Source organism: Urocitellus parryii, chromosome 6 (genome assembly GCF_045843805.1).
Source record: "Urocitellus parryii isolate mUroPar1 chromosome 6, mUroPar1.hap1, whole genome shotgun sequence".
NCBI classification, from domain to species: Eukaryota; Metazoa; Chordata; class Mammalia; order Rodentia; family Sciuridae; genus Urocitellus; species Urocitellus parryii.
The window spans coordinates 119,740,971-119,764,162 of record NC_135536.1 but is presented as its reverse complement, the minus strand read 5'-3'; the positions used below and the strand labels follow the sequence as shown (position 1 = coordinate 119,764,162).

At 34.6% G+C, this 23,192-nt stretch overlaps 1 protein-coding gene across 5 annotated transcripts in view; it reads right to left on the bottom strand.

The window, feature by feature from the left end:
• Scaper (S-phase cyclin A associated protein in the ER) overlaps positions 1-23,192 on the bottom strand; it is a 433,811-nt gene that overhangs the window by 226,221 nt on the left and 184,398 nt on the right. For all 5 annotated transcript variants that reach the window (XM_077799449.1, XM_077799452.1, XM_077799448.1 and 2 more), the window contains one exon: positions 12,962-13,098. In XM_077799449.1, coding sequence (XP_077655575.1) covers positions 12,962-13,098 — 137 coding nt within the window. The remainder of the gene's footprint in view (positions 1-12,961; positions 13,099-23,192) is intronic.

The window sequence follows — 23,192 nt, the reverse complement described above, 5'->3', positions numbered from 1 at the left end:
CACACCTCTCTCACCATTGGACAGATTCACCAAACAAAAGTTGAATAAAGAAACTATAGAACTCAATAACACAATCAATAACCTAGACTTAACTGACATATATAGAATATATCAACCATCATCAAGTGGATATAAGTTTTTCTCAGCAGCACATGGATCCTTCTCAAAGATAGACCACATATTATGCCATAGGGCAACCCTTAGTAAATATAAAGGTGTGGAGATAATACCATGCATTTTATCTGATCATAATGGAATGAAACTGGAAATCAATGATAAAGGAAGGAAGGAAAAATCCTGCATCACCTGGAAAATGAACAATATGTTACTGAATGAACAATGGGTTACAGAAGACATATCAGAATCTATGGGACACAATGAAAGTAGATTTAAGAGGGAAATTCATTGCCTGGAGTTCATTCCTCAAAAAAAGAAAAAAAAAAACAACAAATAAATGAGCTTACACTTCATCTCAAAACCCTAGAAAAGGAAGAGCAAAACAACAGCAAATATATCAGAAGGCAAGAAATAATTAAAATCAGAGCAGAAATCAACAAAATTGAAACAAAAAGTAACTATTGAAAAAATTGACAACACTACAAGTTGGTTCTTTGAAAAAATAAATAAGATCGATAGACCCTTAGCCATGCTAACGAAGAGAAGAGAGAGAACTCAAATTACTAACATACAGGATGAAAAACACAATATCACAACAGACACTACAGAAATACAGAAGATAATTAGAAATTATTTTGAAACCCTATATTCCAATAAAATAGAAGATAGTGAAGACATCGATAAATTTCTTAAGTCATACGATTTGCCCAGATTGAGTCAGGAGGATACACACAATTTAAACAGACCAATAACAAAGGAGGAAATAGAAGAAGCCATGAAAAGACTACCAACCAAGAAAAGCCCAGGACCGGATGGGTATACAGCAGAGTTTTACAAAACCTTCAAAGAAGAATTAATACCAATACTTTTCAAGTTATTTCAGGATATAGAAAAAGACGGAGCTCTTCCAAATTCATTCTATGAGGCCAACATCACCCTGATCCAGAAACCAGACAAAGACACTTTAAAGAAAGAAAACTACAGACCAATATCTCTAATAAACCTAGATGTAAAAATCCTCAATAAAATTCTGGCAAATTGGATACAAAAAAATATCAAAAAGACTGTGCATCATGATCAGGTAGGATTCATCCCTGTGATGCAAGGCTGGTTCAATATACGGAAATCAATAAATTTTAATCACCACATCAATAGACTTAAAGATAAGAACCACAAGATAAGATCATCTCCATAGATGCAGAAAAAGCATTCGACAAAGTACAGCATCCCTTTATGTTCAAAACACTAGAAAAACTAGGGATAACAGGAACTTACCTCAACATTGTAAAAGCTATCTATGCTAAGCCTCAGGCTAGCATCATTCTAAATGGAGAAAAATTGAAGGCATTCCCTCTAAAATCTGGAACAAGACAGGGATGCCCTCTCTCACCACTTCTATTCAATTTATTTCTCGAAATACTGGCCAGAGCAATTAGACGAAAGAAATTAAAGGCATAAAGATAGGAAAAGAATAACTTAAATTATCACTATCTGCAGGTTAAATGATCTTATACCTAGCACACCCAAAAGGGTGTACAAAGATACTACTAGAGTTAATAAATGAATTCAGCAAAGTGGCAGGATATAAAATCAACACGCATAAATCAAAGGCATTCCTGTATATCAGCGACAAATCTTCTGAAATGGAAATGAGGAAAACCACCCTATTCACAATATCCTCAAAAAAAATAAAATACTTGGGAATTAACCTAACAAAAGAGGTGAAAGATTTATACAATGAAAACTACAGAACCCTAAAGAGAGAAATAGAAGAAGATCTTAGAAGATGGAAAAATATACCCTATTTCCCTTCTTGGACTATTCCCTAAAGGTTCTCAGCACCACACAAAAAATAAATAACATAAAATAAAGGTATTTTGTCCATCTACAACTAAATATATTTTAAAAAGAAGAAATGTATAGAACAATATCACATATAAATATTAGAGATAAAACAACAGTTTTCTGACTTTAACAGTATCAACCATCTAGACAAAATTGACACTAAAGAAACTATACCTACAAGCACAATTATAAATGCTTTTCAAATAAATAGGCAACACTGATCAAGGTAAAGCAGATGATGGGAACTAAAAACAATCCTCAATGAATTTTAAAAACTGAAATTAAACCAAGTATCTTCTCTGATTACAGGAAATTAAATCAGCAATCAAAGCCAAAAAGGTGCCTGGAAGGTTCCTAAATGGAAATAAACACACACTTCCCCTTTGCCCCCCAGTACTGAGGATTAAACTCAGGGCACTTTACCACTAAGCTATGTCTCCAGACCTTTTTATTTTTATTTTGAAACAGGGTCTCAATAAGTTGCCCAGGCTGATTTCAAACTTGTGATCCTGCTGTGTCAACTTCCCAAGCAGCTGGAATTACAGGCATGTTCTACTATGCCAGCTAGCAACACACCAAGCAACCAATGGGTCAAAAAGCAGAAAATATTTTTAAGTTTATATAAATAAAAACACAACATAATATATTAAAATATGCAGACTGTGACTTCCATTGGTATTAGAGGGAAAGTGACATCTATGATTACATATCCTATAAAAAGTAGAGACGTTTCAAATAAATATCACCTAATAATTCAGCAAAAAGGGAGTATTATATATAAAGTAATGGAAGAAAAAAATTATAATTTTCAGGCATAAAAGATAGGATGCTACTATATATACTATAGGTATTAAAAGAAAAAATGAGAATTCACTTTTGAAAATTACTTTTCTTAGAACAGTGTAAAGAGCAAAATTGGAATCTAAAAAAAATTTCCACATAACCTCTACTCCTACAGATGCATAGTTGCCCTCTTTATACAAATATACCACCAGAGTGGTAAATTTATTACAAATTGTAAACCTAAATAGACACTATCACCCAAAGTTCATAGTTTACAATACAGTTCACAATTGTTGTTATATGTTCCTTGGTTTTGGACAAATTTATAATAACATATATATCACTATTACAGCATTAAAATGAGTAATTTCATTGTCTTAAAATATCTGTGCTCCGCTTATTCATCCCACATAATTGATATCTTCACTGTCTCCATAGTTTTGCCTTTTCAAGAATATGGTGTAGATGGAATCATACCACATGCGGCCTTTTCAGATTGGCTTCTTTCACATAGTAGTGTGCGTTTAAGGTTTCTCCATGTCTTTTTATGCCTTCCCAGTACATTTCTTTTTATTGCTGAATAATGTTTCACTGTCTGGACATACCGTAATAGGTTATTTATCCATTCAATTACTGAAGGACACACAAGTAGCTACCAAGTTTCAACAATTATGAATATAGTTGTGCAGGTTTTTGTGTGAACGTGAGCTTTCAACTTCTCTGGGTAAAGATCAAGGAGTGCTATGTCTGAATCATACAGTGAAAATATGTTTAGTTTTTATATAGAGCTTCCAAGCTGTCTTCCAAAGTGGCTGTTCCATTTTAAATTTCCATCAACAATAATTGAAAGCTCCTACAACTCCATTTGTTCACTAATATTCAGTATTGCCAAAGCCATCATTTACTGCAATCCCTATCAAATGCCAGGCAAGGATACTGCAGGAAAAGAAATCTAATTTTTGTTTGCTTGTTTTTTTTTTTGCAGAATTAGAAAAACTCACTGTAAAATTCATATGGAATCTCAAGGTCCACATGAACAGCCAAAATAATCTTGTAAAACAAAAAAATCTAGAGGACTCACACTCCCTGATTTCAAAACCTAATCCTGACCTTTTATAGGCCTATGCTAACGTGGATATTTCTGTCTTAGTGGGGTTTTTGTGTTTGTTTCAGTACTGGGGATTGAACCCAGGGGTGCTCTACCACTGAGCCACACCCCTGTTCCTTTCTGAGACAGTGTCTCACAAATTGCTGAAATAACAGTTGTGCAACACTACACCTGGCTATTTTTGTCTTAGTTTTCAACCACAACAAAAAAAGTTTAAAAAGTGAAATGAAGAAAAAAAACTACAAATATAAAAAAGAGGTATAGAGTAAAAATATAAAGGAAGAAAAATCTTTCCTGGATGTGGTGGCATGTGTCTGTAATCCCACTGACTCAGGAGGACACTTTAACATGCCATGTCTTTAAACCCATGAACATGGAATGTTTTCATTTATTTATGCCTCCTTGAATTTTCAGAAATTTTTGCAGGTTTCATTATACAAATCCATATAAATCTCTCAGTTCCTTGTTTAACTGCTTCGTACTTCATTCATTTTGATGTTATTGCTAGTGGAACTGTTCTCTGAATTTTATTTTCAGATTATTCATTGCTAATATATATAAATGAAGCTGATTTTCATACATTGACTTTGTATACTGATACTGGGCAGAATTTGTTCATTAAAGATAACAGGTTTTGGGGGTAGAATCTTTGGTGTTTTATACACGTACAATCACGTAACCTATGAACAGACTTATCCCTTTCCAATTTTGATATCTTTAATTTTTCTTGTCTTACCTAATTGTTCTGGCTAGAATTTCCACTAGTATGTTGAACCGAAGTGGTAAAAGCAGAAATCCTTGTCTTGTTTCTGACCTCAGAGGAAAAGATTTCCCCAATGGTTATGATGTTCATTATGGGGTTTCATATATGGCTTTATAGTGCTCAATTTGTTTAGGTCTATCCTCAATTTGTTAAATGTTTTTACATAAAACAGTGTTATATTTTGTCAAATGTTCTTTATGAGTCAATTCTGATAATCACATAATTTTCTCCTTCATTCTGTTTGTAGTATATTACATTGATCAATTTTCATGTTGAACAATCCTCGAATTCTAAGAATAAATCCAATTTGTCTTGATAATATCCTTTTAATATGCTGCTGAATTCTATATGGTACCATTTTCTTTACAATTTGGCATCAATGTTCATAAGAGACATCAATCTTTAGATTTCTTTTCTTGTGATTTTTCTGCATGACTTTTGGTATGAGGGTAATACTAGTTTCACAGAATTATTTGGAAAGTATTCCCTCTTCTTTATTCAAATTTCCATTTTATTCATACATCATTTTCTTAATTTTCTCCATATCTCCCTTTAGTTCTATGACTGCTGTTTTCTAAGTCTAGTAGATCAACCATCAGGTATTTTTCAGGGACAATTTTTTATTTATTATTTTTTATTATTATTTTTATTTTTATTTTTTTCCTTTGAATGTGCCAAACTTTATTTCTTTTTGTGCCTTGTGTTTTTATGTCGTTGTTCAAAACTGGATGATTTGATTCTAATAATGTGGTGACTCAGTAAATCATATTTCCCCTATCCCCAAAGTTTGCTGTTTTTGTTACTGCTTTTGTTTCTTGTGGTTGTTATTGTTTTGTTACATTGTTTCTGTTCTAAAGACTGGCTTGCCATATAAACTTAAGGTCCTCTTAACTATTTTCTGAACCTCAGGTTTCTCTAGCATGTGCAATCCCTAATTTTTCCCTATATACAACTGATTTTGAGAAGGTAACAACCAATCAACAATATATGAAAAAATGTTCATCATCTCTAGCAATTACAGAAATGCAAATCAAAACTACCCTAAGATATCATCTCACTCCAGTCAGAATGGCAGCTATTATGAAGACTAACAACAATAAGTGTTAATGAGGATGTGGAGAAAAAGGTACACTCATACATTGCTGGTGGGACTGCAAATTGGTACAACCAATAGGGAAAGCAGTATGGAGTTTCCTTGGACATCTGGGAATGGAATCACCAAATATGCTATTTTTAGGTCTATACCCCAAAAACTTAAAAATAGTATACTACAGGGACACAGCCACATCAATGTTTATAGCAGCACAATTCACAATAGCTAAACTGTGGAGGCAACCTAGATGCCCTTCAGTGGATGAATGGATAAAAAAAAATGTGGCATATATACACAATGGAATTTTACTCAGCAAAAAAAAAAAAAAAAGAATAAAATCATAGCATTTGCAGGTAAATAGATGGTGGTGGAGAAGATAATGCTAAGTGAAGTCAGTCAATCCCCCCAAAAAACAAATGTTTTCTCTGATATAAGGTGGCTGACTCAGTGGGGTAGGGTGGGGGAGCATGGGAGGAATAGATGAACTCTAATGAACTCTATGAATGATAGGGCAGAGGCGTGGGAGGTTAAGGGAGGGGGCAGGGGATTAGCAAGGATAGTGGAATGTGATAGACATCATCATCCAAAGTACATGTATGAAGACAGGAGTTGGTGTAAACATACTTTATATACAACCAGAGATATGAAAAAGTGTGCTGTATATGTGTAATAAGAATTGAAATGCATTCTGCTGTCATTTATTTTTTTTAAAAATAAAAACAAAACTGATTTTGAAGGTTTTATTCTTCATATCCAGCTCTTAAAAAGGGAAAATGGGAAACAGAAAAGAAGAAAAAAAAAAGCCACCTTTTAAGTCCACTGTTAAGTCACTTCAACCAGAGTTGTAGGGATTCTATAAACAAATGAGGGGCAGTATGCAACAATGAATGCAAGCCTCTTTGTTTCCACATGTCTGGGCATTAGTAGCAATCAGTCTTCAGAACCTAACATTTAGAGGACAAAGTCCTTTTTGCTCACCTTGGCTGCCTTAAAACTGCCATGTACATGTAGTTGCTATAGCATTAAAAACTGAAATTGATTGAAATTAACCCACTTCATCCTCTAAGCCTTTACCTTAAAGTTACAAACCTTAAAAAGTCTTCCAGTTTCCAAAATATTTACATCAGAGAGATTCTGCCAATGCAAATGGTGTCTAGGTGGGGACAGATTCCCATCCCCTTACCTCTAGGATTTAGATTCTTTCTTAGAATTTCCATCTTTCTGTTTCTATTGCCCCTCTGTTCTTGCATATGTTCATTTTATCTATCAGACCTCTGGGTGTATTAGTTATCATTGTTTTAAAGTCCAAATCTGATAATTCTAACATCCCTGCCATATTTGAGTCTGGTACTAATGCTTGCTCTGTCTCTTCAAACTGTGCACTTGCCTTTTAGTATGTCTTTTAATTTTTTTCTCCATAGCCAGACATGATGAATTCTGTAAAAAGAACTACTGTATGTAGGGTTTTAGTAATGTGGTAATAGGTATGGGCACCCAGGATGCATTCTAAAGACCTATAATTAGTCTCTGTCATTTAGTGAGTCTTTGCCTCTAAAATGGAAAGTCATGTGTTTCCTGGTTGCTGCCTCACTACCCCCACCCTCCCCAGGTACGACAGGGTGTCTAGACTGGGCAAGGGAGAGGTACTTCATCATCTGCTCTGTGGAAAGTTACAGGAAGTCTGAGTTAGCATCTTTCCTTCCTCTACATAGATACCTAGAGCTAGCTAGAGTTGCATATTTCCTTTCCTTCACGGTCAGTTAGTGTCTGATAAAACAAACCCCAGCAAGTTAGGCTCTAGTTAAACAGTTTCTCCTTACAGCAGAACTTTATTATAACAACAGAATGCTATAGTACATTTTTAAATGGCTACTCAATCAGATCTTCCTGCTGAAAGCTGGAGGAAAACTTTTTTCCAATATTCACTGTGAAAATTTTTTCCAATATTCACTGTGAAAAACTCCTAGAGGTAAAACTCTAGAAGTTTTAGAAGAGCCCCCATGACTGGGTGACCCCAGAGAGTAATTACTGAATCTCAGACTTATTCACACTGATTTTTCAGTGATTCATAATTTATACTTCTACGGAAGTTTCGGCTCATAGATTTCTGTTCTAGCAAATTGTGATTCTCTATATTTGCTTGTATGCCCAATTAGGGGACAGTGGATTATTCTATGATGTCACTATGGTTATGGATATAAAAAAAGATATTGGTTTTGTTCAGCTTTTGACTTGTTAGAACAACAAATTGCTTGGAGTAACAACTTCCAATTCCTAACATACTGAACAAGAAACAGGAAGAATAGGAATAATTTATGCAATTTTATGCTAATAAATTCAACAGTTTAGATAAAATGGATAACCAAAATGAAAGATATAAGTTACCAAAAACTAAAGAAATACGGACTATTACTTCATTGGTGAATTATATATGTATCATTTAAATAAGAGAGAAGCTCAGTCTTACAGAAGTACAGAAAATAAAGGCGGAAACAATCCCAACTCATTTAATGAGACAGCATTCTTTTTTTTTTACCAAAACCAAAGACTCAGCCAGGCATGGTGGGGCACGCCTGTAATCCCAGGGACTCAGGAGGATAAAGACAGAGGATCCTGAGTTCAAAGCCAGCCACAACAAAAGCAAGGCACTAAGCAACTCAGTGAGATCTCGTCTCTAAATAAAATACAAAACAGGGCTAGGGATGTGGCTTAGTGGTTGAGTGCCCCTGAGTTCAATCCCCAGTACCACAAAAGACAAAAAAAACCCCAAAACGAAAAACAACCAAATACTCAACAGGGAAATTAAACACCCATATACATCATGAGCATAAGTGTAAAAAATCCTCTACAAAATGTAAGCAAATTAAATACAACAATATATAGAAAATACATTATGAACAAGTGATTACTAGGAATACAATGTTGATTTAACATCAAAACTCTAACTGAATTGTACACTTTAAACAGATGACTTGTATATAATGTGAATTATATCTCAATAAAACTAACTTGAAAATAATAAGGCACCACTTATTTAAAAAAAAATCTTGAAATATATAGAAAAAGTATTTGAGAACACGGAACATCAATTTATGACAAATATTCTAAAGGAACTAATAAAAGAAATCGTCCTTAATCTGATAGAGGACATATACAAAAACCCTATAGCTAATACCATACCATAATGATGGAAAACTGAATGCTTTCCAGTTACAATCAGGACCAAGGCTTCTATTTCAAATTGTATTGAAGATATGGAGCAGCACAATTAGATAAACAGAGAAAGAAATAAACAGTATACACATTGAAAAGAAAGAAATAAAGTTTTTATACACAGATATTTATGTATATACAAAAATGACTTTGTATTTACAAAACAACAAATAATAATTCATAGTCAATTTGATCATATCACTGGACATAGGTTATGCAAAAAGCAATTGTCCTCCTCTACACTAGCAAGAAAAAAATAAAAAATGAAATAAAAATATCACTTTCAATGGCTTCAAAACCAGAAAATACTAGGGGTGAACTTCATGAAATACTGATAAGACTTATATACTGAAAATCACAAAATTGAGAGATATTTAAAAAACTGTAAACAAATGCAGAGAAACACCATAATCATAGATCGGAAGACTCAATATTATTGGGATGTCAGTTTTTTTCCAAACTAATCTAAAAATTCCATGCAATCCTTACAAAATCCCAATAGACCTTTTTAGAAAATAAAAAGCTGACCCTGATATTTATATAAAAATGCAAATTTCCTTGGATTAACCAAAACAATCTCAAAAAAGATAAAGGATTTCTACAACTTTACTTGAAGACTTTCTGGAAAACTATGGTATGGTAATCAAGTCTGTTTAAGGATAGACAAATCAGAACTGGGGTTGTGGCTTAGTGGTAGAGTGCTTGCCTCGCATGTGTGAGATATTGGTTTTGATCCTCAGCACCACATAAAAATAAATAAACAAAATAAAGGTATATTTTTTTAAAAAGGGATAGCCAAATATATCAGTGGAACAGAAATGAACTCAGAATCCAGAAACAGACCCACAACAATATGGCTGATTCATATTTTTTTTTATCAAGTGTTCAAAAGAGAAAACAGATTAATGGGGAAAAAATGTTTTAAACAAGGTGCTAAATTGGTGTAATGGAAAAGGAAAATCTTTTCAACAAATAGTTCTGGGACAATAGACTATTTATGTGGAGAAATAAACCCCTAACTATATTTTATATCATTGCCATTAACTGATGTGAGATAAATAATAAGCCTTAATGCAGAAACTGAAATTACAAAGCTTCTAGAGAAAATTCTGAGAAGGCTTTCTTTTAACCTTTGGATCTTTTAGATAACCCAGAGAGCACTAGGCATAAAAGGAGAAACACCGATAAAATAAACAATATCAAAATTAAACTTTTGCTAACTGCAAGCTATCATCAAGAAAATGTATAAGCAGCCATGTATGGTGGCAAATGCCTGCAACCCAGTGACTCAGAAGGCTGGAGCAGGAAGATCACAAGTTTTAGGCCAGCCTCAACAACGCTAAGCAACTTAGCAAGACTCTATATAAAAAAATGGGGAAGGGTGCTGGAGGTATAGCTCAGTGGTTAACTACCCCTCCCATACCATCCCCAATACCAAAAAAGATAAAAGAAAATATATAGGCAAGTTCCAGAGTAAGAAAAAATTTTTCATACATATCTGACTAAAAAAATTGTAGTTAGAATATATAAACAACTCAATAGTGAAATGATAGATTAATTTTGTAAATGGGCGAAAATCCTTTAACAGACATTTCACAAGGGAAGATAATGAATGATTATGAAGCACATGAAAAGATGCCCATGAATCACTAAGGAATCACAATTAGAACAAAAATGAGCTATTACAACATTTCCACCAGAATTAGGCTAAAAATTTAAAATTAATGGTGGCAAATACTGGCAAGACTATGGAGCAACTAGAAGGAACTTCCATAGACTGCAGATGGGTGAATAAAATGGTACAACCACTACGGAAAACATTTTGTCAACTATACTTCTCTAAGTATTTACCCAAAAGAAATGGAAACAAAATTCACCCAAAACTTGATAGAAGATTTATTTATAAATGCCCCAAACTAGAAATTCAAATGTTTATCAAGAGATGAGCAAAAAAATTGTGATATTATTCATATATGGATATGTTCAGCAATGAAAACACAGGTAAATCTCAAAAACAGTATACTCAGAAAAAGCCAATTGCAAAGGAGTATGATTTCAAATGTATGAATTTTTAGAAAAGGAAAAAGTCCTAATGATAATGACAGAAAGCAGGTAAGTGATCGCCAAAGGGTAGAGGTAGCAGGAGTTGACTACAAAGAAACTCTGTGGAACAATGGAAAATTCTAAAATTTGAAAGGTCTATGGATTCCACAGATATTTAGATTTATTAAAACTCAACAAACTACATATCTTAGATCTCTACATTTCACATAATGTTATATCTTCATGAAAAAAATCAATAAATACAGGTATTTATGCACTAAAACAGTTACAAATGCCAAAATACTAGCAGCTACTGAATTATAGGAATTTTCCCATGATTATTTGTATTTTTAAGATTTTCTTTAATAAATAAGCACTACTTATGTGAAAATTTTTTTTAAAAATCAGGTCCTCAAGCAAATCCTCACTAAAAAGGTGACATCTGAACAAAGACCTAAAGATGAGAGAGTCAGCTATATGGATATATTTTAGAAAAGCCTTCTAGGATCAAGAAACTGTACAAGTCCTGAGATGTCTAGAAGTGACATGCTCTGACTTAGCATCTTAACAGGTTTACTCTGGCTATAGTGCTCAGAATAGACAGGGCAGAAAAAAGGAGTAGTCAGAGAACTACTACAACACTCAGGTGAGAGATGGTGGAAGCTTGGATTTGGGGAAAGCAGTGAAGTTAAAATAGTTAAATTCTGAATATACTTTAAGGCAAACCTAACATCTCTTGCAGATGGATCTAATGCAAAGTGTACTAGAAAGAGAGAGGTAAAGGATGACTTTAACTAGTTGGGACCTAGTCAATTAAACTACAGTATCATTTACTAATATAGAGAAAACCAGGAGATGAAGTTGGGTTTTGGGGGAGGAAGACAGTACAGGTTTTTTGGACATAATAAATTTGAGTGAAGATATTAAATGCGTAGTCATCAGCAACTACAAAGTATGTGAAGTCACAGGATTAAGTGAGCTCACCAAGAGAATGTGTACATGAAGAAGAAATGGGAACCAAATAAAGGCTCATGTGTCAGGAGGTCAGGAGGTCAGCAAGTTCTTAGCATAAACTAGAAATCAAAGTCAGTAATACCCTGAAGTAAACTGTTCAAACTATTCTTAGGAAAAAAAATGAGTTCAGAAATAACCAAGAAAGCCTTTTCTATTCTTCATATAAAAGAACACTCTCAAGGCATCCTTGATACTGTAAGATGAAGTGGATACCTTGATAGATTCAAATCTGGACATGAAACTACAAAGAGAACTGCATCATTCAGCATCCTTCTAGATCTATATTTTTATAATCCCATAAGTCAAGCTTTTCTATCTTTGAGATGTTTGGAAATAAAAATCTAAGGGCATATTCAGAATACTCTTCCTCAAATAGCTAGGGTTTCAAACAACACACATAAGTCATCAGATGACACTCAAAGCTTGTGAGGTAATGATCGACTACATGGCTGTCTGATATTCAGATGTCGCTTTGGAGGCCGATGATAAACTACAGGTCTGACAACTCACTTTCCATTCTAAGATATTTCTTGAACTTTTTTTTTTGTTGTGACAGGCAACCAAATTGATTACACTCAGTCATCGGGGGTTGACACTACAGCCAGCAGACTTCTATTTGTTGATTGCTATTGATTTTCTTTGATACATCATTTAAAAATCAATAGTTGGAAAGAAAAATAGGCTTGGTTTACACATACTTAAATGTACTATTGTATGCTGGAGGAGGCACAAGTTTGGCAGGGCTTTGGCATCCAATTATAAGAAGAGCTCTTAACAGGTGAAAGCAAGGGCTTTAGATCGATATGCAGTTTTCTTTCTCAATCAAAGAAAGTGGCTATAAATTAGGCTCATCAGTGTTATTTCCAAAGCTTTCTTAAAACAAACAACTTAATTTTTTTATCTTCCTCAGATTTACATTAAAGGATACATCACTCAGAGTTTTTGTTTTGTTTTGTATTGTTTTTAAGAATATTCAAGATACCTGGAGTTCATCCGTGCTTTTATCTTTTTGGCTTTTTTTTTATTTTTTTGCCGCTCTTCTCCATCTTTCAAAGGCTCTGGTGGAACTGTACTTTCAACTACAATGTCAACAATATACTTCTTCAAGGAAAGATGCTCCTGCAAGATACATTAATAAAATGGTGATTATTTTAAAATAAAACAGGATTTCTACAAACTAGTGAATATACAAGATTATGCAGATGAAACTAAAAGTAGTGTCTATGAAATACTAGTTTCTAGAATTACTTTGGAAAATGTCCATGACATTGTTTTCTTTACTTAAGATTTTCACTAACTCATCAAACATTCACTGAACACCAGCTAAATGCTAAGAATTCAAGGATAGTCCCTGTTTATAATATCACTATGTGTAAGAGGTAAGACATCACACAAAATTATAATACAAAGCCGATAGCCAATTAGAGATTTAAATTGCTATAGAAATTCAAAATAAGATGACTGTTCACCAGGGGTAAGGAGGGAAAACTTTAAGATGGAAGCAGTGTGACCACTATCCTTTGAATATGAATAGAATTTGAACACACAGATGTCAAGTGTGTATGCATCTATTGGGGATGTAAATAGGGTACAAGGGCAATCTCAGAGATAAGAAAGTAAAATGTGGTATTGACAACAGTTTGGCAGGAGTAGATAGAATGTGACCCATTTCCTTCCTCATCCATCTTACAGATTTTTTGGTTTATCATGTTAACTGCAAAACTGCAGATACTCAATTCCTTTGCCCCTCTCTTCTTTTGTACCTGCATGGCAAAATTCCAATCCTAAATCCATATCTCTACCTATTCTGTGTCTATATCTAGAGCAAATTAACATGGCTATAATTGCAAATCACACTGACTGTTCTTACTTTAAGTTTATGACATTATACCTCAAGTGAGCTCTAGAATTGCGAGGTAACAAAGCAGACTTAGTCTGGTCAATTCACACACACTCGCCTTCCTAGAAATTATTTTAGACTTCTCTTCAAATTTTCAATACCTCTTATTCTCTACTTCCAACTCGCAGTTCCAATTCTCAGTTCAATAGAACGGTTATTTTGCTGACAACAACAGCATTACTCAGAAGAGAACTTCCATATTCTCTCGTGGTCAAATTGAACAACCAATATGGACCTGTGCCTTTATGCTTTTTCTCCTTCTACACTCAAGTTCTTACTAGGGCCAAGTCCTTTATAGTAGACTGGATCCTATTCCTTTTTCCCCATTTATATGGATATGCTTCTTATTTTCAGCATCATTGATTATTCACTTTCTGCTAAAATTCTTTCTACTGAAATCACCTCAAAAGAATCCTTGTATATGCCACTTCACCTACCCTTTTGTACCAAAATGTGTTGAATGTATATCCTGTCTTCACTTAAATCTTATTCTCTCCTGAACTCTTTTCAGTCTAACGTTGGCTTACCATACTTACTCTGTAAACTGTCTCTGTCACCAATGGCTAACTCTCAGCTCTCACCTGTCTCTTACAGATCACTTCGGCCTCCCTGACGTTTTCTTATCTATGCTTCTTATATCAATGTCCTCCTAATTCACTGGCTATTTCTTCTAAGTCTCTTTGCTGGATCCTTTTCCTCTTCTTGATCTCCAAATATTGCAACACACCAAAGCAATCACCACAGATGTGCTCTTCTCAATCTAATTCATTCATCAAGGGCAGTGATTTAAAATATTGTGTATACAAGGACACTACTCCAATTTTTATCCCTAGTCCTGACCTCTCTCCTAAATTCCATTCATGTACATAAAAATATGTCCTCATTGGGCTGGGGATGTGGCTCAAATGGTAGCGCGCTTGCCTGGCATGCGTGCAGCCCGGGTTCGATCCTTAGCATCACATACAAAGATGTTGTGTCCGCCAAAAACTAAAAAATAAACATTAAAAAATTCTCTCTCTCTCTTTAAAAAAATATGTCCTCAAACTTTCCACTTAGGTAAAGAATGTCCATCATCAAAATTTCCAAAGTAATTTTTCCATCAACGCAATTCTTTTATGAAATACAACCCAAAACTCATCCCCAAATCCCTCCACTTCTCTACCACCATCACTAGTTTTAAGTCACCATCTGTATAGTCTCTTAATTGGTCTCTTAGTTTCTAATTTGACTTACAAATTTTTTCTCTATAAAAGGAACCATTCATTTTTTAAGGTATATATCAAATCACATCATTCCTCTTAACAAAACATGCTTTCTCATCACACGTAGGGTAAAATACAAATTCCTTCCATGATTTCCAAAGACCTACTGAAAGGGTAAAGTTTCTAAGCTGCAAAGCCTGAGTTAAAATGTAAAGGACTAGGTATTGTAAAGTTTCTGAACTGCACACAGAACCTGAAATTCCTGAGGCAGTTAAGACAATGCCCATTACTGACCATTTAGTTGTTAAATAATGTGGACCCTGTGCAGTTTGGCACGTAGGCATTCAGGGCCCAAACCAATCAGTTTGAATGTATCCCCTCCTTAGGAATGACCTATCACCCCCGCCCGACCTGTTCCCGCCAATGAATGCACTAATCATGATTAGAAATTGTTGTTTGATTTTCCCTCGGTGTATGTTGATTTGTTAAAGGAGACTGTGATGAATGTAAAGCCCCTGGCCTCCCTAAAAAAAGTGTACTTAAGCACTGCTCAACCCCTGCTCGGGGCTCTTGGCCGCTCTCCCTTCTTGAGTGAGCCTGGAGCCCCAGAGCGCTGGATTGGATCCTCAATAAACCCCCTTTTGCTGTTGCATGAGTCGGTCTCTTGGTGGTCTCTTCCTCCGATGTTCGCCGGACCCTTACACTACAACATTGACCTCTCGAGCATTATCTTATACTACCCTCTCCCTTCTTTACTAAAACTACATTCACAATGGTCCTCTTGTAGTTCCTCACATTCATTAGACATATTACTATCCAGGACTTTTTTGCCTTTGGCCAAGAATATTATTCTTGCAGAAATATGCCTGGTCTGAGCAAAAATGAAAACTCAATCTTAATACCCTATATTATTTAATATATTCTTATTCTATTTATTTTTTCTTTAGAGAACTTGCCAACCCCTCACATATTCATTTGCAGTCTCCTATATGAGAATATAACTTTCACAAGGGCATTGTCTTTGTTTTATTCACATATGTCTTTGTGTCTAGGAATGTGCCCGGCATATGGCACGCCCCAATATGCATAAACTAAATGAAGGAATAAAAAGAGAGTAATGTAATAATAATATTTATAAGAGTTTATTATGCAATATACATTGAGCTAAGTGCTTTATATAAAATCATTTATTTAACGCCGGGTGCAGCAGTGCACACCTATAATCCAGTGGCTCAGAAAGCTGAGGCAGAGGAACCTGAGTTCAAAGCCAGCCTCAACAAAAGCAAGGCGCTAAGCAAGTAGGTTGAGACCCTGTCTCTAAATAAAACACAAAATAGGGCTGGGGATGAGGCTCTGTGGTTGAGCACCCCTGAGTTCAATCAATATATATAATTTCCTTAATACCTTACTGTTTCACACATTAATAATTTAAAATTTTCAACATAATATTCCTATAGTTAATATTTTAACAAAAAGTCAATTATTCCATTATGATCAAAGCAGAGAAATGAAATTCCTGGGTTATAGACTGCACATATTTTTAAGGCTTCTGAAAATTATTCCCAAAATGACAAAATGAGAATTATGTACCCCTAAGTGATTTTCTAGTGGTTTACCTACTGTTCCTATTCTAAATCCGTTTGGTAGCTGAAAAACTGGAATCAGCACACTCAATCATGTTTGTACTTTGTCTTCTGTGACAGAATGAATCATTTGTCCAACTTTCTGTAAACACATTTAAAGTTTTTATATATTTCCTTTTTTAATCATTTGTTTATTCTAATTTGTTATATATGATGGCAGAATGCAATTTAATTCATGCTACACCTTTAGAGCACAATTTTTCAATTTTCTAGTTGTACACTATATTTCCTTTTTTGATGTATTTGGTTTTTGTATTTTGCTCTTATAAAAAAAAAGGATGCATTGTTGGGTGCAACACAGAATAATTAACAGTTGTATCTGTCTATTAAATCTGTGACTGGATTAAACAGGAAGTTTTGACATGGTTCCTTAAGACCATGTCAAGCATATAAAAAGGTTTTCCAACTTTGAGGCAATGGTTGAGTAAATTATGGTGTATCTTCAAAAGGAAGTTATTAGTCAGTAAAATTCTCATAAAGCAGGAATCTGAGAAGATGGTAGCATTTGTAGAGGTAGTTTCACTGGAAGTCTGAGGAGTTGCAGGAAAAGGAAACTAGATTCGGGTCAAGTGAGGTCCTTGCAGTACATGATGGAAAAGAATTTCATCATGTGCTAATCAGAGATAGAGATTTATACAAGAAAGCAGAGAGACTTTCAAGGGAGAATGTAGACTATCTTGAGAGGAAAAAGGTCCTCAATTTGGGGTTCCAATACTTATAGAAGGGCAGTAGTTAGGGGCTGGACTGGAAGTGGAGCTGAATAGAGTAATGCAATTTTTGCCAGTTTTTCCAGCACTTGTGCAATGCCCACAAGTTACAAAATTTTCGTAGGCAAGGTCTTGGGTCTAGGACAAAAGTTAAGGGCATAGGCTGGGTTGCTTACAAGTTGCAAAAGTTCATGAGTGTTTTCTGTATTCCAATGGTTCCTGGGAATTTCCTTCATTTTCAAAGTTCAAGGGCATTCCTTGAGACCCAATTTTTCTCTCCTCCCCTCCCCCTCTCCTTCTCTCTGCATACACATACACATACACATACACACACACACACACACACACACACACAAATACATACATAAAAATATACATTCCCAAACCCCAATTTTAATTTAGTTTTAGACTCTCTCTGATCCCTATGTAAAAACAAAAAGAGCAATCAGATAGGAATGCAAAACCTATAAAAATATTTACAACAAAAATAAGTGACAAGAAATTCCCATGACCCCCCAAAAGATTGGTGCAGACAAACTACCATTACATCAGTAGGGGTTCAGTGTCACTGTAGCAGCAACAAGAGGCAAACAACAGGTGAACAATGGATATCGGAACAAACAAATCCTAAAAAAGGAACAGTTATTCAGTGAAGATTTCAACAGGCCAATGTAAGAACAGCATCTAAAAGTGAGAGGAATTTTGACCAATTGCAGTTGAGTGAACAATGCCTGCCATTAAGAATGTCTGCATGGAGGGTAGTCCCTCTGAACTTTCAAAACTGAACAATTTGGGTTTCCTTCCAGAAGGGGGTCCTCACAGGAGAAAATGCTGGAAAAGGAATTTAAATTGAGCAAAACAGGAATAACAAACGAAAAAATGACTAGATAAAAGCAGAACAGGGAAACAGAACCAGGAAATTTCAGAAAGCACACTACTCTATACTCCACAAAAACAATGTAACAGGAGTTCTATGAAGTTAGAATAGCTACCCTTAATCAATCTCCTCCTAAAAGCTCGATTCAACTAATTTCATGTTAAAATAAGCAGAAGAAAAGTAACAAGGTCAATGCCAAAGTTATTTATTTTTAAAATCTTTTTGGTACCAGGGATTGAACTCAGGGGCACTTGACCATGGAGCCACATCCCCAGCCCTATTTGGTATTTTATTTAGAGACAGGGTCTAAGTTGTTTAGTGCCTCGCTTTTGCTAAAGCTGGCTTTGAACTCTCAATCTCCTGCGTCAGCCTCCGGAAACACTGGAATTATAGGTGTGGGCCACCACACCAAGCACCAAAGTTATTTTTTAAAAAATTAACAAAAGAGTTCTTCTTTAAAGGTTTTGTAGATCTCGGTCGTGTATCTATCTGGTACTAGGCTTTTCTCAGTTGGTAGGCTTCTGCTGGCATCTTCTATTTTATCACTTGATATAGGTCTATTTTTAAATTGTGTATACCTTCCTGGGTCAATCTGGGCAAATCATATGACTTAACAAATTTGTTGATGCCTTCAGTGTCTTCTATTTTATTGGAGTATAAGTTTTCAAAATAATTTCTAATTATCTTCTGTATTTCTATAGTGTCTGTTGTGATATGACCTTTTTCATCAGGTATGCTGGAAATTTGAGTTCCTCTCTACTCCTCTTTTTAGCTTAGCTAAGGGTCTGTCAATTTATTTTTTCAAAGAACCAACTTTTTGTTTTGTCAATTTTTTCAACTGTTTTTGTTTCGATTTCATTGATTGCAGCTCTAACTTTAATTATTTCTTGCCTTCTACTGTTTTTGTTGTTCATTCCTTCTTCTTTTTCTAGGGCTTTGAGATGTAATGTGAAGTCATTTGTTTGTTGACTTTTTCTTCTTTTAAGGAAAGAACTCCATGCAATGAACTTTCCTCTTGGTACTGCTTTCATAGTGTCCCAGAGATTTCAATATGTTGTTTCTATGTTCTCATTTACCTCTAAGAATTTTTTAATCTCCTCGATGTCTTCTGTAACCCATTGTTCATTCAGTAGCATATTGTTTAGTCTCCAGGTGTTTGGGGAATTTTTACTTTTTATTTTGTCATTGATTTCCAATTTCATTCCATTATGATCTGATAAAATGCATGATAGCAAATACTTGCTAAGAGTTGCTTTGTGGCATATTATAGGGTCTATTTTAGAAAAGGATCGATGTGCTGCTGAGAAGAAAGTGTACCCGTGTGATGCTGGTTGATACATGCTATGTATGTCAGATAAGTCTAAGTTATTGATTATATTATTGAGTTCTATAGTTTCTTTATTCAACTTTTTTTGGAATATCTATCAAGCAAAGACATCAAAGAAAGAAAATTTTGGACCAATATCTATAATGACTATAGATGCAAAAATTCTCAATAAAATTCTGGCAAATAGAATACAAAAAAGTACCAAAAAGATCATGCACCATGATCAAGTGGGATTCATCCCAGGGATGCAAGGTTGGTTCAACATACAGAAATCAATAAATGTAATTCATCACAAAATAGACTCAAAGATAAGAATCATATAATCATCTCAAATGTAATCATTTGACAAACTACAGTACCTCTTAATATTCACAACACTAGGGGGAAAAAAGGGATAACAGGAATATATCTCAACATTGTAAAGGTTATCTACACTAAGCCTCAGGCCAACATCATTCTAAATGGAGAAAAACTGAAGGCATTCCCTCTAAAAACTAGAACAAGACAGGGATGCCCTATTTCACCACTTCTATTTAACATAGTTCTTGAAACACTGACCAGAGCAATTAGACAAAAGAAATTAAAGGGATACACATAGGAAAAGAAGAACTTAAATTAGCACTATTTGCTGATGATATGATTCTATACCTAGAAGACCCAAAAAGTTCCACTAGAAAACTTCTAGAACTAGTAAATGAATTCAGCAAAGTAGCTGGATATAAAATCAACACTCATAAATCAAAGGTATTTCTATGTATCAGTGACAAATCCTCTGAGAGAGAAATGAGAAAAATTACCCCAATAGCCTCAAAAAAAAAAAAACTTGGGTATTAACAAAAGAGGTGAAAGATCTATATAATGATAATTTCAGGACCCTAAAGAAAGAAATCAAAGAAGACCTTAGAAGATGGAAAGATTTACCTTGCTCTTGGATAGGCAGAGTTAATATTATCAAAATGAACATACTACCAAAAGCATTATACAGATTTAATGCAATCCCGATCAAAATCCCAATGAATTCCTCATGAAAATAGAAAAAGCAGTCATGACATTTATTTGGACAAATAAAATACCCAGAATAGCTAAAGCAATCCTTAGCAAAAAGAGTGAAATAGGTAGCAATGCTATACCAAAACTTAAACTACACTACAGAGCAATAGTAACAAAAACAGCATGGTATTGGCACCAAACAGACCAGTAGACCAATGGTACAGAATAGAGGACTCAGAGACTACCCACAAAATTACAATTATCTTATATTAGACAAAGGCACCAAAAACATGCATTGGAGAAAAGATGGCCTCCTCAATAAATGGTGCTGGGAAAACTGGAAATCCATATGCAACAAAATGAAATTAAACCCCTACTTCTAACCATGCACAAAACTGTTAATTCAAAGTAGATCAAGAAGCTAGGAATCAAACCAGAGACTCTGTGTCTAATAGAAGAAAAAGTAGGCCCTAATCTTCATCATGTGAGATTAGGCCCCAACTTTCTTAATAAGACCAAGAATCAAGAAATGGGATAGAATCAAACTAAGAGTTAAATAATCTGTGAGATGAATACAGAACCTACATTCTGGGAGCAACTTTTTACCCTTCACATATTAGATTGAGCACTAATCTCTAGGGTATATAAAAAACTCAAAAAGCCAAGCACCAAAAAACCCCAAATAACCCAATCAATAAATGGGCCAAGGATCTGAACAGAAACTTCTCAGAAGAGGATATACAATCATCATCTCTAGCAATTAGAGAAATGCAAGATATCATCTCACTCCAGTCAGAATGGCAGCTATTACAAAGACAAACAACAACAAGTGTTAATGAGGATGTGGGGAAAAGGGTACACTCATACATTGCTGGTAGGACTGCAAATTGGTGCAGCCAATAAGAAAAGCAGTATGAAGATTTCTTGGAAAACTGGGAATGGAACCACCATTTGACCCAGCTATCCCTCCCCTCGGTCTACACTCAAAAGACTTAAAAACAGCATACTACAGGGACACAGCCACATCAATGTTTATAGCAGCACAGTTCACAATAACTAACCTGTGGAACCAACCTAGATGCCCTTCGGTAGATGAATGGTTAAAAAAAAATGTGGCATATATACACAATGGAATTTTACTCAGGAATAAAAGAGAATAAAATCATGGCATTTGCAGGTAAATGGATGGCACTGGAGAACATAATGCTAAGTGAAGTTTCTCAATCCCCAAAACCAAATGCCAAATCTTTTCTCTGATATAAGGAGGCCAATTCATAGTGGGGTAGGGAGGGGGAGTATGGGAGGAATAGATGAACTCTAGATAGGGCAGAGGTGGGAGGGAAAAGGAGGGGGCAGGGGATTAGCAAGGATGGTGGAATGTGATGGACATCATTATCCAAAGTACATGTATAAAGATATAAATTGGTGTGAACATACTTTATATATAATCAGAGATAGGCAAAACTGTGTTGTGTATGTGCAATAAGAATTGAAATGCATTATGCTGATATTTATTTTTTAAAAATCAATTATAAAAATTTAAAAAAAGAACAGTAACTTTACCAAGAAAACAAACCAAAAAAAAAAAAGTGCAATCAAAATATAATCTTTGGGGCTGGAGTTGTGGCTCAGTGGTAAAGCACTTGCCTAGCATGTGTGAGGCACTGGGTTTGACTCTCAGCACTGCATACACATAAATGAATAAAATAAAGGTCCATCAACATCTAAAAGAAAATGTGTTAAAAAATGTAACCTTCTTTTTCAAAATGAAGTATATAAAAATGGTATAAGGTATTAGAGAAATATAAATCACAATTTTAAAATTCAAAATATTCAGAAATTAGATCATAAAAATCAAAGATTGCAAAAATAAAAGAAACCACTTGAGAAATGAAAAACTGAACACACAGGAATGAATAAATACAATAAATAAAGCCTCAAAATAAAGGCTGCGGTTGTGGCTCAGCGATAGAGCACTTGCCTAGCATGTGTGGGGTGCTAGGTTTGATCTTCAGCACCACATAAAAATACAATAAAGGAATTGTGTCCAAATACAACTAAAATAAAATAGTTTTTTTTTTTAAGTCTCAAAATGTGAGAAGGAAAAAAACAAGACTAAAGAAAAATTATTAGAGACTAAATGGAAATACTAAAGATAGGCAAAGATGCAAGATACAATAAGAATCCTTGAAAAGAAGAAAACCAAAGCAAGGGACATACATATACATACACAAATGTGTACACAGTGTGAGTATGTATATATGTGTGTGTATGCAAGTGTGTACATATTATATGACATACACACACATGTCATGTATATTTTATCAATTTCCTGATTTTAGTCACAAATACCAACCCAACAGTAATAAAAACCCCAATGATGCATCTGAATATCATTTCTCAGTAAAATTAACTAGAGCTTCTGTCAAAATGGCTGATGACAAGTCTAAAGAAAGGAAACTATCAAATTTGGTTATGACAACATCAAAGGGCTTAAAAACAAACTTTAAGAGGCTCCCACAACTAAAATATAATTTCAGCTTTAAATCAAAAGTATTTAAATTCAA